The following is a 16,873-nucleotide window of genomic DNA, read 5'->3' as shown; positions in this document are numbered from 1 at the left end:
CGTTGTGGATACGTACAGCCCTAAGATGAATTTTCAGGTAAGCATTTATCGCTATGGTAACGACATGCACAGATAGGTCTGAAGACATGCTAGCAGTGGTAATACAAAACACCAGTGTCAAGACAACATTGTATTTAAGCTAGTGGTGTAAACTTAGGTAAGTGTTTCAAGGACAAGAAGGGACAACTTAAGACACTCACAGGTATAAACGAATGTGTGTTACATTCTTAAATTTATTATGATTAAAAATATCACTCAGATGAGGAATGGTGGCTCTTAAAAATACATTCTACTATTCCCTGTCCTAACTGGAAATCCCTGTGATCGTTAGCGACAACCAATGATATAATGTATTGAGGGAAGTGTTATCACTGTACCAGCACTGGGAACGATCCCCAAGATGTCACTACTGTTGAGGAAAATGTAAATTTCCAGGCCTGAGTGTGATAATGTTGAAATTTGACTGATTAAGTATTGTCATGGGTAAGCTGAGCATTCTGAAAAGTCACATGTGCATACAAGCACACGCATACACGAGAAATATACACATGAACACAACACACACACACAAGGAGAGGTTAAGGGAAATCGACTTGATATAGAAGACAGGAGAGATAGGGGGTATATGATAACGACATGTAAAATACTGAGAGGAACCGACAAGGTGGACAGAAACAGGATGTTTCTGAGATGGGACACAGCAGCAAGGGGTCATAGTTGGAAGTTGAAGACACAGATGAATCACAGGGATGTTAGGAAGTATTACTTCAGTCACAGAGTTGTCAGGAAGTGGAATAGTCTGGGAAGTGATGTAGTGGAGGCAGGATCCATACATAGCCTTAAGAAGAGGTACGATAAAGCTCATGGAGCGGGAAGAGTGACCGAGTAACGGCCAGTGAAGAGGCGGGGCCAAAAGCTGTGACTCGACCTCTGCAACCACAACTAGGTGAATACACAAGATAAAACAAAGAGGCGGGGACAGGAGCTACGCCTCGACCCCTGCAACCACAAACAGGTAAGTACACAGTAAGCCATCAGCTAATCGATGTGCTAAAGCAATGCCAAAACGCAACATCTCGAGATAATTTGGTTCAGTGTTCCTCATCAAACAGATAAACCACAACAGTCAACGGTACATCAAGGGAAATCGAAAGAAAAAAAATCTTTAAAAAAAACAAATGGTAGACTGCAAGAATGGAATTCAATAGGTTGTATGTGGCACAACTGCATATACATTTTAAACATTAACATCATAGTTCTGCTCTTGTGGCTGCAAATACTAGAGGGACATGAAGAGCCTAACTGAACTATACACAGGTAATTACAAGAGAAGCAGTCTTTATCAGTCTGGTTAGGTTAGGTTAGGTAAGGTTCGTCAGGAAACAGGACAAATGTTTCCTGACGCGGGTCTTAGTCAGATGATGACCCGCCTTTGGAGCTTTTGGTCATCTGACCGAGGCCTTCTGCTGGCTTACCGGTCCACCCCTTTAAAAATTATGGTCATTTATAAGCAGTCTGTCTATATACCTTAATAATCAGTCTGGTGTCAATGGTCTTTATATCGTGATAGTAAACAACAAATCAGCTTTATCACCAGTTTTTGTTTATTTAAAATTCCTGGATCTGAAATAGTTGGTCTTATTTTCGTTACGCTAACGATGAAATATATAAAAGATTGCGATAATCCTGAACTGTACCCCATGATGTTCTGGACTGTTCTAACAACATTGAATTGTACCCACGACGCACTGGACTGGGAACTCCCTTTACTGGGTACATCCAGAACGAAACACGTCCTTGAAGACTGTACCTAAGTAAACTTTCTCATCTGAAGTGTGCAATAGTTGCGAGTTATAACAGACTTGAGCCACTTTTTATTGATGCCTGGACTAGTTTCCAACAGATACCTGAACCAGTTGCAACAGTCATCTGTGTACAGTTCTTGAGGTGTTGGGTCTGCCTTAGATTATTTTCCCGCTATTTAAGGTAGGCTTCAGTGACTTATCCATGAAACACGTCAATTTCTAACCAATTAAATTATTTATCGTCTAAGCAGCCTCGTAGCCCTTTACTCACAAGTTTCAACCATTACAGGTTCTGGCTTGTGTTCTGGGTACGGTGGGGCTAGCCGCAGCTGTCCCTGTTCCATCTACGCCTCAACAAGTTCCCAGCGTAAATGATAATGCGCTGGACTCGGAGGTACTTTTAGAAGTCGCTGCTCTCACCTCCAAGTTCCTCCCTGCCCTAAGAGAGGCCTTCAACAACGAGGAAGGGACACAGATGGGTAGGATCAACAGAATCAGTCAATCCTTCCTCCCACTGGCTCGAGCCGTTGTTAAGTACAGAAGTGATACTGAGGATAACTACAACGTTGACTCCAGCCAAAAGCAGCAGGAGGCTGCGGAAGCCGTAGTTCCGGTGCTGCTGGACTTAGTCAAACTCCTCGTGGAGATAATGCCGCAGGTGCCGCAACAAACCAATTTTAACGTACAAGATTTAAAGCTTCCTACCATCGACAGCGAGTTCGTTCCTGACCAAACGATCCCTGAGGTCAAGATTCCAGCTACTAAATTTGTACCAGAAATTGTTATTCCCGAAATCAAGATTCAATAGTTGTGAAAATATTTTGATACCAAGAAAAAAAGAAATTAAGAACATGGCAACAATGTTGATGGCAAAATAATCAGATGCCATCGTTTACTTAATATTCGACACTGCGTTATTTTCACTATTTTGGATAAAAATAAAATGCATATTCGTCTTATATATCGGGCATTATAATTACGTGGCATTAGACTAATTAACATTGTCCATCCATACTTGCACCTGTTGCTCAAAGAACCAATTCTGGTCACAATAGTGTCGATTATGATGTCATGGCGTAATCCTTGGTAACAGATACCGAGAAACTGGTTTAGAATGACACGTGAGCAAACACTAGGACCTTGATTAAGGTCCCAGGACCGAAACGTCGTTTTATAATAAATATGTCCTACTGTTTGCTCGCTAGTCTTTCTAAACCATGATCAGGTGATGCATAACAGGACGCAGCGCCTGACTCTTCCAGTGAAAACAATATAACAACCTGTGTCACTTGATACTAAGGATTAAGAAAACGTACCAAAAACGGGAAGGGTAATTTAACAGTGACTACTCTCAAATATCTTTCACTTTCACTCTCTTAATGATTACACAAGGACGGGGGAGGTAAGGGGGGAGAATGGACAGTCACTCTGATATTATACATATCTTGCGTATTCTGCTGACTGGCCAGACTGAATGACTGTATTTATAACAGAAGCCCCATTTTTACCTCAAATACACTACACGAGATTTATATCGGTGTGCCTCGGGCGCTCAGTGACTTATGTCTATACCTGTCTTACCAGTACACACACACACACACACACACAGGGACAAACAAAAAAGGGTAGATGTCTATCGAAAAGCGATTTTGACAACTGATAACGAACAAACGTCAAAAGACGAGTATTTGGGAAAAAATGCGGAACAAGTTGGACTGAGTCATTTTTGGCCCAGGAAGTGGCAAAAAAGTAGGAAAGTGGCCGGGAGGTTAGTATTGCTGACTCTTCCAGTGAGGTACATGTAGGTGCTGGCGAGGGAATCGTCAGCCAAGGACCCAGTGGAAATAAGTCACTTAATCTGCCTTCTTTTGGGTTATAAGAACATAAGATTGGAGAAACACTGCAGAAGGCCTACTGGCCCATACAAAGCAGGTCCTTATAAAAACTACCCCTACCCAAAGCTACTCAACAATATCCTCCCGTACCCAATGAAACCAATCAAATCCAGCCCCTCCAACTCATGTATTTTTCCAATCTCTTTTTAAAGCTACCCAAGGCCCTAGCCTCGATCACCCTGGGTAATTTAAACTACTTATAACTGTACTTCAGTGTACATGTGTCTAAATAAACTTAATTGCTTACTAACCAATTGCTTTGCATGACCCTTACCAGTAGAGCTTAATACTACTAAAATAATAATATTTATATTAATATTAAGGGAAAAAATTATGCTGTGGACCTGAGCTCAGGGTGGCAATACCTGTACTCATTATGTGGTTCTGTAATATTTTTGACTACCGCCCACTGGGGTAGCCTACAGGAAGGGTATGGGGTATCAACCACTCACAGAAAGAGGGTATGGGGGATAACTACCACCAACTGGAAGGGACCAAATGGGTAATTGACCTCTCAGGGGAAGGGTATAGAGTATCAAGTAGTGGGTCTGCCACCCATATACAGGAAAAGTATGGGATAACTGCTACCCCATATGTTGTGTATGTCACTATCGCTTACGTAATGGATATTGGTTGACGATTTTCCACGTGATAGGTATAGAGTGACTACCACGTGATAGATATAGAATGAATGCCAAGTGATAGGTATAGGGCGTCTTTCACCCACAGGAAATATATAGGGTGATTATAACCCCCGTGATAGGATTAAGGTGACTATCATCCTCGTGATAGCTATAAGGTAACTATCAATCAATGTGATAAGCATAAGCTAACCTACCGCCCACAAGATGGGCATTATATGACTACCTGTCTCCTCCCCTAACTCCTTTACCTGTCTCCTCCACCACCTACCTCTTACACCTGCGTCCTCCACCACCTACCTCCTCCACCTGCCTTCTCCACTTCCAACACTATTGCAAACACATTTCCGGACATATTATCAATTCTTGTACAATTAATTCTCTGGGAAGCGCACTCCCGAGACGGATAACTGGCCATACTTAGGTTTCAGCTCTACGTTGGAAATCCGCATCGATCAGTATCACAGTAAATCTCTGCTCCAGCAATACCATCTGCCGTGCAGCAATACCCCCTGCCCTGCAGCACTACCCCCTGAACTGCAACACTACCCCCCCTGCCCTTCCGCACTACCCTCGGCCCTGCAGCACTACCCTCCTGCCCTGCAGTAATACCCCCTGCCCTACAGCAATATCACTGCCCTGCAGCAATACCCCCTGCTCTGCACCAATACCCCCTACCCTGCAGCAATACCCCCTGCCCTGCAGCACTAGCCCCTGCCCTGCAGCACTACCCCCTGCCCTGCAGAAGTACCCCTGTCCTGCAGCAATACCAACTGCTCTGCACCAATACCCCTACCCGGCAGCAATACCACCTGCCCTGCAGCAATACCCCCTGCCCTGCAGCGGTACCTCCTGCCCTGCAGCACTACACCCTACCCTGCAGTACTACTCCCTGCCATGCAGCACTACCCCCTGCCCTGCAGCAGTACACCCTACCCTGCAGCAATACACCCTGCCCTGCAGCACTACTCCCTGCAATGCAGCAGTAGCCCCTGCCGTTCAGCAGTACCCCCTGCCCTGCAGCACTACCCCATGCCATACAGCAGTACCCTCTGCCCTATAGCAGTGCCCCGTACCCTGCAGCACTACCACCTACCCTGCAGTAGAACCCCTACCCTGCAGCACTACCCCCTGCCCTGTAGCAGTACTTCCTGCCCTGCAGCACTGTCCCCTACCCTGCAGCAGTGCCCCTTACCCTGCAGCAGTACCCCCTTCCCTGCAGCAGTACCCCCTGCCATACAGCGGTACCCCCTGTCCTGCAGCACTACCCCATACCCTGCAGCACTACCCCCTGCCCTGCAGCACTACTCCCTACCCTGCAACACTACCCCCTACCCTGCAGTACTACGCCTACCCTGCAGCAGTGCCCCTTACCCTGCAGCAGTACCCCCTTCCCTGCAGCAGTACCCCCTGCCCTGCAGCAGTACCCCCTACCCTGCAGTACTACCCGCTACCCTGCAGCACTACCCCCTGCCCAGCAGCACTACCCCTGCCCTGCAGCACTACCCCCTACCTGCAACACTACCACCTACCCTGCAGCACTGCCCCCTACCCTGCAGCACTACCCCCTGCCCTGCAGCACTACCCCCTACCCTGCAGCACTACCCCCTACCCTGCAGCACTACCCCTACCCTGTAGTAGTACCGTGTCCTGCAGCAGTACCCCCTACCCTGCAGTACTACCCGCTACCCTGCAGCACTACCCCTTGCCCTGCAGCACTACCCCTTGCCCTGCAGCACTACCCCCTACCCTGCAGCACTACCCCCTACTCTGCAGCACTACCACCTACCCTGCAGCACTACCCCTACCCTGCAACACTACCACCTACCCTGCAGCACTACCCCCTACCCAGCAGCAGTACTGTGTCCTGCAGCAGTACCGTGTCCTGCAGCAGTACCGTGTCCTGTAGCAGTACCGTGTCCTGCAGCAGTACCCCCTGCCCTGCAGCAGTACCCCCTGCCCTGCAGCAGTACCCCCTGCCCAGAAGAAGTACCCCCTGTCCTGCAGCAGTACCCCTGCCCTGCACCAGTACCCCCTGCCCTGCAGCAGTGCCCCCTGCCCTGCACCACTAACCCCTGCCCTGCAGCACTAACCCCTGCCCTGCAGAAGTACCCCCTGCCCTGCAGAAGTACCCCCTGCCCTGCAGCAGTACCCCCAGCCCTGCAGCAGTAACCCCTGGCCTGCAGCAGTACCCCCTGCCATGCAGAAGTACCCTCTGTCCTGCAGTAATACCCGCTACCCTGCAGCAGTACCCCCTGCCCTGCAGCAGTACCCCCTGCCCTGCAGCAGTACCCCCTGCCCTGCAGCAGTACCCCCTGCCTGCAGCATTACCCCCTGCCCTGCACCAGTACCCCCTGCCCTGCACCAGTACCCCCTACCCTGCACCAGTACCCCCTACCCTGCACCAGTACCCCCTGCCCTGCAGCAGTACCCCCTGCCCTGCAGCAGTACCCCCGTGCCCTGCAGCAGTACCCCCTGCCCTGCAGCAGTACCCCCTGCCCGGCACCAGTACCCCCTGCCCTGCACCAGTACCCCCTGCCCTGCAGCAGTACCCCTGCACTGCAGCAGTATCCTCTGCCCTGCAGCAGTACCCCTGCCCTGCAGCAGTACCCCTGCCCTGCAGAAGTACCCCCTGTCCTGCAGTACTACCCGCTACCCTGCAGCGGTACCCCATGCCCTGCAGCAGTACCCCCTGCCCTGCAGCAGTACCCCTGCCCTGCAGCAGTACCCCTGCCCTGCAGCAGTACCCCTGCCCTGCAGCAGTACCCCTGCCCTGCAGCAGTACCCCTTCCCTGCAGCAGGACCCCTGCCCTGCAGTACCCCTGCCCTGCAGCAGTACCCCTTCCCTGCAGCAGTACCCCTGCCCTGCAGCAGTACCCCCTGCCCTGCAGCAGTACCCCTGCCCTGCAGCAGTACCCCTGCCCTGCAGCAGTACCCCTGCCCTGCAGCAGTACCCCCTGCCCTGCAGCAGTACCCCTGCCCTGCAGCAGTACCCCTGCCCTGCAGCAGTACCCCTGCCCTGCAGCAGTACCCCCTGCCCTGCAGCAGTACCCCTGCCCTGCAGCAGTACCCCTGCCCTGCAGCAGTACCCCTGCCCTGCAGCAGTACCCCTGCCCTGCAGCAGTACCCCTGCCCTGCAGCAGTACCCCTGCCCTGCAGCAGTACCCCCTGCCCTGCAGCAGTACCCCTGCCCTGCAGCAGTACCCCTGCCCTGCAGCAGTACCCCTGCCCTGCAGCAGTACCCCTGCCCTGCAGCAGTACCCCTGCCAGCAGTACCCCTGCCCTGCATCAGTACCCCTGCCCTGCAGCAGTACCCCTGCCCTGCAGCAGTACCCCTGCCCTGCAGCAGTACCCCTGCCCTGCAGCAGTACCCCTGCCCTGCAGCAGTACCCCTGCCCTGCAGCAGTACCCCTGCCCTGCAGTACCCCTGCCCTGCAGCAGTACCCCTGCCCTGCAGCAGTACCCCTGCCCTGCAACAGTACCCCTGCCCTGCAGCAGTACCCCTGCCCTGCAGCAGTACCCCTGCCCTGCAGCAGTACCCCTGCCCTGCAGCAGTACCCCTGCCCTGCAGCAGTACCCCTGCCCTGCAGCAGTACCCCTGCCCTGCAACAGTACCCCTGCCCTGCAGCAGTACCCCTGCCCTGCAGCAGTACCCCTGCCCTGCAGCAGTACCCCTGCCCTGCAGCAGTACCCCTGCCCTGCAGCAGTACCCCTGCCCTGCAGCAGTACCCCTGCCCTGCAACAGTACCCCTGCCCTGCAGCAGTACCCCTGCCCTGCAGCAGTACCCCTGCCCTGCAGCAGTACCCCTGCCCTGCAGCAGTACCCCTGCCCTGCAGCAGTACCCCTGCCCTGCAGCAGTACCCCTGCCCTGCAGCAGTACCCCTGCCCTGCAGCAGTACCCCTGCCCTGCAGCAGTACCCCTGCCCTGCAGCAGTACCCCTGCCCTGCAGCAGTACCCCTGCCCTGCAGCAGTACCCCTGCCCTGCAGCAGTACCCCTGCCCTGCAGCAGTACCCCTGCCCTGCAGCAGTACCCCTGCCCTGCAGCAGTACCCCCTGCCCTGCAGCAGTACCCCCTGCCCTGCAGCAGTACCCCTGCCCTGCAGCAGTACCCCTGCCCTGCAACAGTACCCCTGCCCTGCAGCAGTACCCCTGCCCTGCAGCAGTACCCCTGCCCTGCAACAGTACCCCTGCCCTGCAGCAGTACCCCTGCCCTGCAGCAGTACCCCTGCCCTGCAGCAGTACCCCTGCCCTGCAGCAGTACCCCTGCCCTGCAGCAGTACCCCTGCCCTGCAACAGTACCCCTGCCCTGCAGCAGTACCCCTGCCCTGCAGCAGTACCCCTGCCCTGCAGCAGTACCCCCCTGCCCTGCAGCAGTACCCCTGCCCTGCAGCAGTACCCCTGCCCTGCAGCAGTACCCCTGCCCTGCAGCAGTACCCCTGCCCTGCAGCAGTACCCCTGCCCTGCAACAGTACCCCTGCCCTGCAGCAGTACCCCTGCCCTGCAGCAGTACCCCCCCTGCAGCAGTACCCCCTGCCCTGCAACAGTACCCCTGCCCTGCAGCAGTACCCCTGCCCTGCAGCAGTACCCCTGCCCTGCAGCAGTACCCCTGCCCTGCAGCAGTACCCCCTGCCCTGCAGCAGTACCCCTGCCCTGCAGCAGTACCCCTGCCCTGCAACAGTACCCCTGCCCTGCAGCAGTACCCCTGCCCTGCAGCAGTACCCCCTGCCCTGCAGCAGTACCCCTGCCCTGCAGCAGTACCCCTGCCCTGCAACAGTACCCCTGCCCTGCAGCAGTACCCCTGCCCTGCAGCAGTACCCCTGCCCTGCAACAGTACAGTACCCCTGCCCTGCAGCAGTACCCCTGCCCTGCAGCAACAGTACCCCTGCCCTGCAGCAGTACCCCTGCCCTGCAGCAGTAGCAGTACCCCTGCCCTGCAGCAGTACCCCTGCCCTGCAACAGTACCCCTGCCCTGCAGCAGTACCCCTGCCCTGCAACAGTACCCCTGCCCTGCAACAGTACCCCTGCCCTGCAGCAGTACCCCTGCCCTGCAGCAGTACCCCCTGCCCTGCAGCAGTACCCCTGCCCTGCAACAGTACCCCTGCCCTGCAACAGTACCCCTGCCCTGCAACAGTACCCCTGCCCTGCAGCAGTACCCCTGCCCTGCAGCAGTACCCCTGCCCTGCAACAGTACCCCTGCCCTGCAGCAGTACCCCTGCCCTGCAGAACTCACAGTCATAGCTACAACAAGCAGCCACATTCTATGAACTCTTATCAAACAAAAATATTTTGCAAATATTAATTAAAAATCAGCTTCTCCGCGACAACAATAAAAACACCAGCGTCTCTGTAAGCTCTCTGAATATCACTATTTACCCTGATATTCTACACTTGTTTTCCGATAATAAAATTGTCAGATTTATCGGGTTTTCCCTATCTGGGAAAACAATAACAAACTAGAGCAAACACTTAAGATATGATATTATTGAATTGTTTTGATTCTGGGACCCTCTTTCATTCCTTATCCAATAGAGTGAACGAGGTCCCAGGGCAAAAATTGTAATAATATTGCCGAATTGATTTGCTCGTGTCTCTAACCACAACTTGTCGGCATGATATACATACATACATACATACATGCATGCATACACACACACACACATATATATATATATATATATATATATATATATATATATATATATATATATATATATATATATATATATATATATATATAATGCCGAATAGGTAAAATTGGTGTATTAGCAAGAACTCATTTAAAATTAAGTCCTTTCTAAAATTTCCTCTTACTCGTTTAAAGATATATTTTTTTCATTTTTGTTAATGCAAAAATTAATAATTTTGTACCATAAGAACCTTAGAAAATTTACCTAACCTTATAATAAGCTCAATTTAATTTAGCCTAATCCATAGATAAGTTTACAAAAATTTAATAATAAACAAAAATAATGGAAAATGTTTTTCTCGTTAGGTTCAGAATGATTTTTGCGAAATTACTGCTTACACAAATTTTCGCTTGCCTTATTTGGCAGGAAGAGTGTTGCTATTTAAGCCAAAATCACAAGTTTTACCTGTTCGGCACAACACACATATATATAATCTGAATGACTCGTTACACAAGTGTCGATACGCTATTTTCAGGTTTGCCTTGTGCCCATATGCTGCAGCAGTTATTTGGCTGATGTGAGCCTCAGATGTGCTCGGTATGGTACTCACCCCAAGATCCTTTTCCTTAAGTGAGGTTTGCAGCCTTTGTCTCCCTAGCCTGTTCTCCGACTGCGGTGTTCTTTGACCTTCCCCAGTCTTCATGACTTTGCACTAAATGGGGTTAAACTCCAGGAGCTAATTGCTGGACCAAGCTTGCAGCCTGTCCAGATCCCTTTATAGTGCTACATGATACTCATCCGTTTAAATTCTCTGCATTTGCTTTACATCTTCTGCAAACATTGACGGCTGTAAATCTATTCCTTCAGTCATGTCTCTCACATATACTAGAAACAGCACCGGCTCTCGGACTGAGCCTTGTGGAACAGCGCTCGTCTCAGGTACCTACTCTGACACCTCGTCACGTACCATTACTCGTTGTTTCCTTCATGTATTCATAGTTCCATTGCAGTGCCTTTCCTCTTATTCCTGCCTGCTCCTGTGTCAAAAGCTTTCTTACAGCCCAAGAAAATGCAGTCTACCCACCTCTCTCTCTCTCTCTCCCGTCTTATTTCTTTCACCTTATTGTAAAACTCCAGTAGATTTGTGACACAGGATTTTCCTTCCCTGAAACCATGCTGGTTATCGTGTATATGCTCGTTCCTTTCTTAACTTCTCCATGACTTTGCATACTATACATGTCAGAGACACTGGTCTGTAGTTTAATGCTGCATGTCTGTCCTGTTTCTTAAAAACTGAGACTTCATTTGCTGTTTTGCACACCTCAGGTAGTTTCCCTTTTTCGATATGTGTGTTGAAGATTGTTGTTAGTGGCACACACAGCACCTATGTTCCCTCTCTCAGAAACCATGGAGAGATGTCCGTTCCCACCGAATTCGAGGTATCTAGTTCCCAGAACAGCCTTATTGGTGTAACCTCCGATTCTTGTTTGCTGGTGTCCTTCATGTCTCCACTGAAAATACTTCCTTCAATATCGTGCTGAGCTTTTCACATTCCTGGTCGTTTCTTGTAATCTTCCCTTCCTCCTTCCTCAGCCTGATTACTTGGTCCTTGACTGTTTTCCTCATGATGTGGCTGTACAACAGCTTTGGGTCATATTTGGCTTACGGTGCTTGTTCATTCTCGTATTATCGCTGGGCTTCCCTCCTTATCCATGCATATTCATTTCTGGGTCTTTGACTAGTTTACATATTATCCTGGGTCCTTTGTCTTCTACACTTTTTTCATTTTCTAGTGCACTTAGTTTTTGCCTCTCCATAACTCTGGGTGAACCAAAGTCTCGTTCTGTTCTTCTCATTGTTGCTGTGGCTCTCCCCCGACTCCTTGCATTTTATGGTCATCTATTCAGTCATTTCATTTATAATTTTACCATCAATTTTCTTTCCCACTGTACCTCATGCAAGAAATTTCCCATCCTTGTGTAGTCCCCTCTTTCATAGTTTGGCTTCTCCCGTCCTACTAGCGCTGCTTCCCTTCCCACTTACAGCTCTACAGTGTATTCCAAGCTTAGGACCACGTGATCACTAGCTCCAAGGGGCCTTTATATGTGATATCACCAATGTCTGAACTACTCGAAGTGAATATGAGGTAAGTGTATGTGGTTGGGGGGGGGTTGGTCCTGCTAGCCAAACTTTGACATCCCCAGGATGTCACCCGCAACACCAACACAAACGCCGGGTCACCATCTGGAGAAGACCCGGGCCTGAAGTACCGGCAAATCAACAAGAAGAAGAAGACCAACACAAAGTGGAAAGAGGTTTACCCATATTTCAGCACATTAATCTTCAAGTCATAGAAAAACAACTCCGCCCAAAAGTGCTGGATCCGAAATCGAAACCGTGAAAATTTTTTTCATGGCATAATCAGAATCCATAATTAAAATGAAAAAAAAGGGGGGGGGGCAAATAAGCTTTAATACCAAAATATTTGAAGAGACATGTCAATCGGACCAGTAAATCACGGAAGATCTGAAAAAAAACATCGAACAAAACATGGAAGCCCGGCAGCAGCCAGCGCATTTCCATTCAGGCTGACCTCACAAAAGTCAGTGGTCAACAAGGATGCCGAGACAGAACAGAATAGTCACACTTACCCAACGACCTCCACACTTCTTCCTCGTTTTCTTTGGACCACTGGACAGCAGCACCGCCTGGATGGTCGTAGTGAGCCCGAAGTTTGCGACCAGACTTCGAAGTGGCCAAGATGATGAAGGTTCTCTGTTCCTCTAAGGGGGACAAGCAGTCCTCCCGCGGGCCGAAGTTCGTCACATTGACGCGCCTGAAAGGGAGAATGATGATTTTATTTTACGAAAATAAAAGGCACAATACCGTGACAGGGACAATGCCCAAATAACTCGCACAGGAGAAAGGAGCTTATGACGACTTTTTGGTCCGACTTGGACCATTGACTAGTCACAGTTTGACTAATCAGTATTATATCTAGTCGGACCGAAAGGCCGTCATAACTTCTTGTATGTGCGGGTTGTGTGGAGTACAACTGCAATGTACTGCCACTTTACTCAATATTTTTCTGTTACAACATGTGTTTCGTTTGTTGCATGATCAAAAAAAAAAAAACTATCCTCGTACCTCATATCTCCAGCTCCCTCTACCTCGTTGCACACAAGTGGAAACAGAAAATTCGGCGTAAGTTCTTATTGCAGATTAAAATCAGTTCTAAAGAGGCATTCACAAATCATCGCATGGAAACTAATGTCCCATTTATTTTTCATTAGAAATTACCATCAATAGAGTCGAAAACAATTCTGAACGTTTCACTAAGTAAGATTCGCCAACTTTTAGGTTTAAAGCTAATGAAAAGAGTCGTCGTAAACTTTTCTCTCCTATGTGTAGGTTGTTTATTGTTCCAATTACAGTGTCGTGCCTTTTCGTTCTTTACATCAGCACTTTCAGTCTAAAGCCACTAAAGTTACAGCTTCAGGTTAAGTGCATTAACGATTTGATTCTGATTGAAAAGTGTTTTTACAAGCAGTTGCATGAAAACCGGCATTTAAATTTTACCACCTGTATATAATCTGACAGATTCAACTTCCCAGCAGTTCAAGGAACAGCTATTGAAAACTGATTACTGTCTGGAAAATCTTCTAGCCCCATCCCCAAACATCTTGCTGCTTGGCGACTTCAATTTAAGACAATGGAAGAATGTAGCAAATAATGTTACTGCAGAAATAATCCCAGGACGCAGCTCAGATGAAAATTCTTACAAACATGTGCTGTTGAATCTGCAATAAAATCACCTTAAAGCAGCAAACAGAAGAAACGAAATTATTCAAATTAAACGGTAAACCCATGTGAGTCATTCAGCACAAGACGTGGTAGAGGCTTGATACTCCGTCTGCCGAGCGCGAGACGTACGCGCTTCCTATTTGTACTCGCTTACATGTCCAGCAAGCAGTGGAGTCAACAAAACTGGAAAACACACTTGACCTTATATTCACGAATGCTGATGACCGGGTAGAAATACAACAGTATCAAAGAGAGTTAATTCAGATCACAACCTAACTGAAGTACAAACTTGTATGCACTGGGGTCCTGCCCACCAAAATACAAACAGTTACGAGGGTTCCTTCAAATTTAAATATAACTACTAAAGCATCAACTGGAATTAAATCACGTCTTTAATTAAACATGCTCGGAAGATGTCTTAAATAACATGGATCCGAAGAAGTGTCTTGAAGGGTACAACTCTCTAGCAGCTGAATTATACCCAAGACACATTCTCCTTAAGATAAAGAAGAGAAATAAATTGGAAAGAGAGGGTCGGTCTCTTTAGAGGTGAAGGCGAAGAATCTCTGAACTTTTCAAGGGAGCCAGACAATCTGAAATGTGGAAGGAAACCCTAAGTAGGGAAGCAGAAAAAATTGAACTTTAGTTAATTGAAGCATACAGGATCCAGGAGAAAAAAGAACTAAAAGCAATTAATGAAACAAAGAAATTCAAGATATTTCTTTTCATATGCCAAAAGCAAGGCAACAATCACTTTTTTTGCTTGAACAAGAAATGAATGAGATATCGGACTAAGGATCGACAATCCCACTCTCTCACAAATACCATCCCCGCTTAAATTGTGAGTGCACCAAGGTTTAATGTCTGGCATGGTATATCAATAATAATAAAAATAATAATAATAATGAATATTTGTATTTGCAATGTGAACTAAAATTAATATTTGACAGTACAACGGTACTTACAGCAAAACAAAACTCTGCAACATTTCACTCAGAGATGAAACTCTAAAGGGATGTGTGAAAAGTTATGTTGCAATAGCTATCATCTTCCCTTACAAACTATTTTTTTTTTAATTTCATTGATGGAAGCACCAAGGTAAATGAGAGCCAATGCTAATTTTTTTTGGGTCAAGAGCCATTCACAGGCGTCAAGGTTCGAGAAATTCTACGTGATTAACAGTGATGGTCAAAGCTGGTCAGGTTCCAGTATTTTTTTCCTCTGTGGATGCAAGAATCAGATTTCTGCAGAACACAAACTGAGTCATTTCAGAGCACAAACTGAGTCACTTCAAAGGAACAGAGTCACTTCAGTACACTACAACGAGAAGTAAACGATAATGATTCTTCCAGTCATGAAGAGCCTCAAGTCCGTACGGGGTCATGCAAGGCCTCTGGACAAATAGGTTTGATCCGAGAAAACATAAGAACATAAGAAAGAAGGAATACTGCAACAGGCCTGCTGGCTCATGCGAGGCAGGTCCAAGTCTCCTACCGGCTTAAGCCAATGACCCAACCTAGTCAGGTTAGGTCATATCCACTTCAGGATGGTGCACGGAATCAGACCTAGTAGCACAAGCTAGTCAGGTCCAACTCACACCCACCCACACTCACTCATGTATTTATTTAACATATTTTTAAAATTATACAACGTTTTAGCTTCTATGACGGTACTTGAGAGTTTGTTCCACTCATCCACAACTCTTATCAAACCAGTGCTTTCCTATATCCTTCCTAAATCTGAATTTTTCCAACTCAGAACTATTGCTGCGAGTCCTGTGTTGGCTAGATATTTTTAGTGGGCTATTTATATTCCCTTTTATTCCTGTTTCCCATTTATACACCTCGATCATATACCCCCTAATTCTACGCCTTTCGAGAGAGTGCAGATTCAGGGCCCTCAGTCTACCCTCATAGGGAAGATTTCTGATACATGGGATCAACTTTGTCATCCTCCTTTGTACGTTTTCCAGTGTATTTATATCCATTCTGTAATACGGTGACCAGAACTGTGCAGCATAATTTAAATGCCTAACCAAAAATGAGGAACTGAGATACTTATGCAACATATGGGAATCTTTGTTGAAGAAACGTTTCGCCACACAGTGGCTTCATCAGTCATACAAAGCATGAAGGTATAAGGAGAGGAGGAGTTTGAGGTAATCTACAAGACTGATGAACCAAAGATAAACAGAGTTGAAGAACAACCTGAGGATTCCTATTATTTATGCTCCTTGATATGAAGCCAAGGATTCTGTTCGCTCAATTGCGAACACTAATGCACTGTTATCTTGGTTTTAGATTACTGCTAACTAAAACTCTCAAATCCTTTACGCAATCAGTAATATTAAAATCTATATTATATAGATTATGTGGCACGGTTATTTTCTTATCCAATGTTTAGAACTTTGCTCTGTCCTCTTCAGAATGAATTTGGCGACCTGTTATGGTGTCAGCAGCAAACTTGCTTATGTCGCTATTTATTCCCTCATCAACGTCGTTTATATAAATTGTGAACAACAAAGGGCCCAACATTCACCCCTGTGGAACACCACTCTCCAATTCCTTAGATCAATATCCCGTCCCCAGCTTGCAGACACTTCTTGAAGAGGGAGAAGGTAGCATAGACGCTGATGTAGTGTAATGAAATGCTTTATTGACAACTTTTCATCCACTCAGTGAACTTTTAAAATTAACTGACTCGAAAAAGCATAGTGCATGAGCGAAACATCGTCAGTAAAAGATCTCATTATACTGCATTTGCACAGTTTCCTTCTTGTAGGTATTTTACATCATTTGTCTCCAGGGATTGGGAATGAAGGTGAGAGAAATGAAGGAGTGGGGAATGCAGGGGTGGAGAATGAAGGTGGAGAATGAAAGTGTGGGGAATGAAGGGATGGGGAATGAAGGGGGGTGGGGAATGAAGGGGGTGGGGAATGAAGATGTTGGAAATGAAGGGGTGGAGAATGAAGGGGTGGAGAATGAAGTGGTGGAGAATGAAGGGGTGGGGAATGAAACGGGTGGGGGAATGAAGGGGGTGGGGATTGAAGGTGGAGAACGAAGAGGTGGGGAATGAAAGGGTGGGGAATGAAGGCGTGGG

General features: G+C 48.0%; 2 protein-coding genes across 2 annotated transcripts in view; one reads left to right on the top strand and one right to left on the bottom strand.

The window, feature by feature from the left end:
* Positions 1–2,831, top strand: part of LOC128695979 (uncharacterized) — a 2,988-nt gene extending 157 nt beyond the window's left edge. Inside the window, exons 1-2 of the mRNA XM_053787357.2 lie at positions 1–37; positions 2,095–2,831. The exon at positions 1–37 is cut by the window's left edge and continues 157 nt beyond it. Coding sequence (XP_053643332.2) covers positions 1–37; positions 2,095–2,613 — 556 coding nt within the window. The 3' untranslated portion in view covers positions 2,614–2,831. The remainder of the gene's footprint in view (positions 38–2,094) is intronic.
* The window catches only part of LOC128695258 (uncharacterized), a 1,855,180-nt gene that overhangs the window by 749,717 nt on the left and 1,088,590 nt on the right, over positions 1–16,873 (bottom strand). Inside the window, exon 6 of the mRNA XM_070099904.1 lies at positions 12,622–12,806. Coding sequence (XP_069956005.1) covers positions 12,622–12,806 — 185 coding nt within the window. The remainder of the gene's footprint in view (positions 1–12,621; positions 12,807–16,873) is intronic.

Source organism: Cherax quadricarinatus, chromosome 70 (genome assembly GCF_038502225.1).
Source record: "Cherax quadricarinatus isolate ZL_2023a chromosome 70, ASM3850222v1, whole genome shotgun sequence".
NCBI lineage: Eukaryota > Metazoa > Arthropoda > Malacostraca > Decapoda > Parastacidae > Cherax > Cherax quadricarinatus.
Note: the sequence above shows the minus strand (reverse complement) of the source record. Positions and strands in the feature narration are given on the sequence as shown.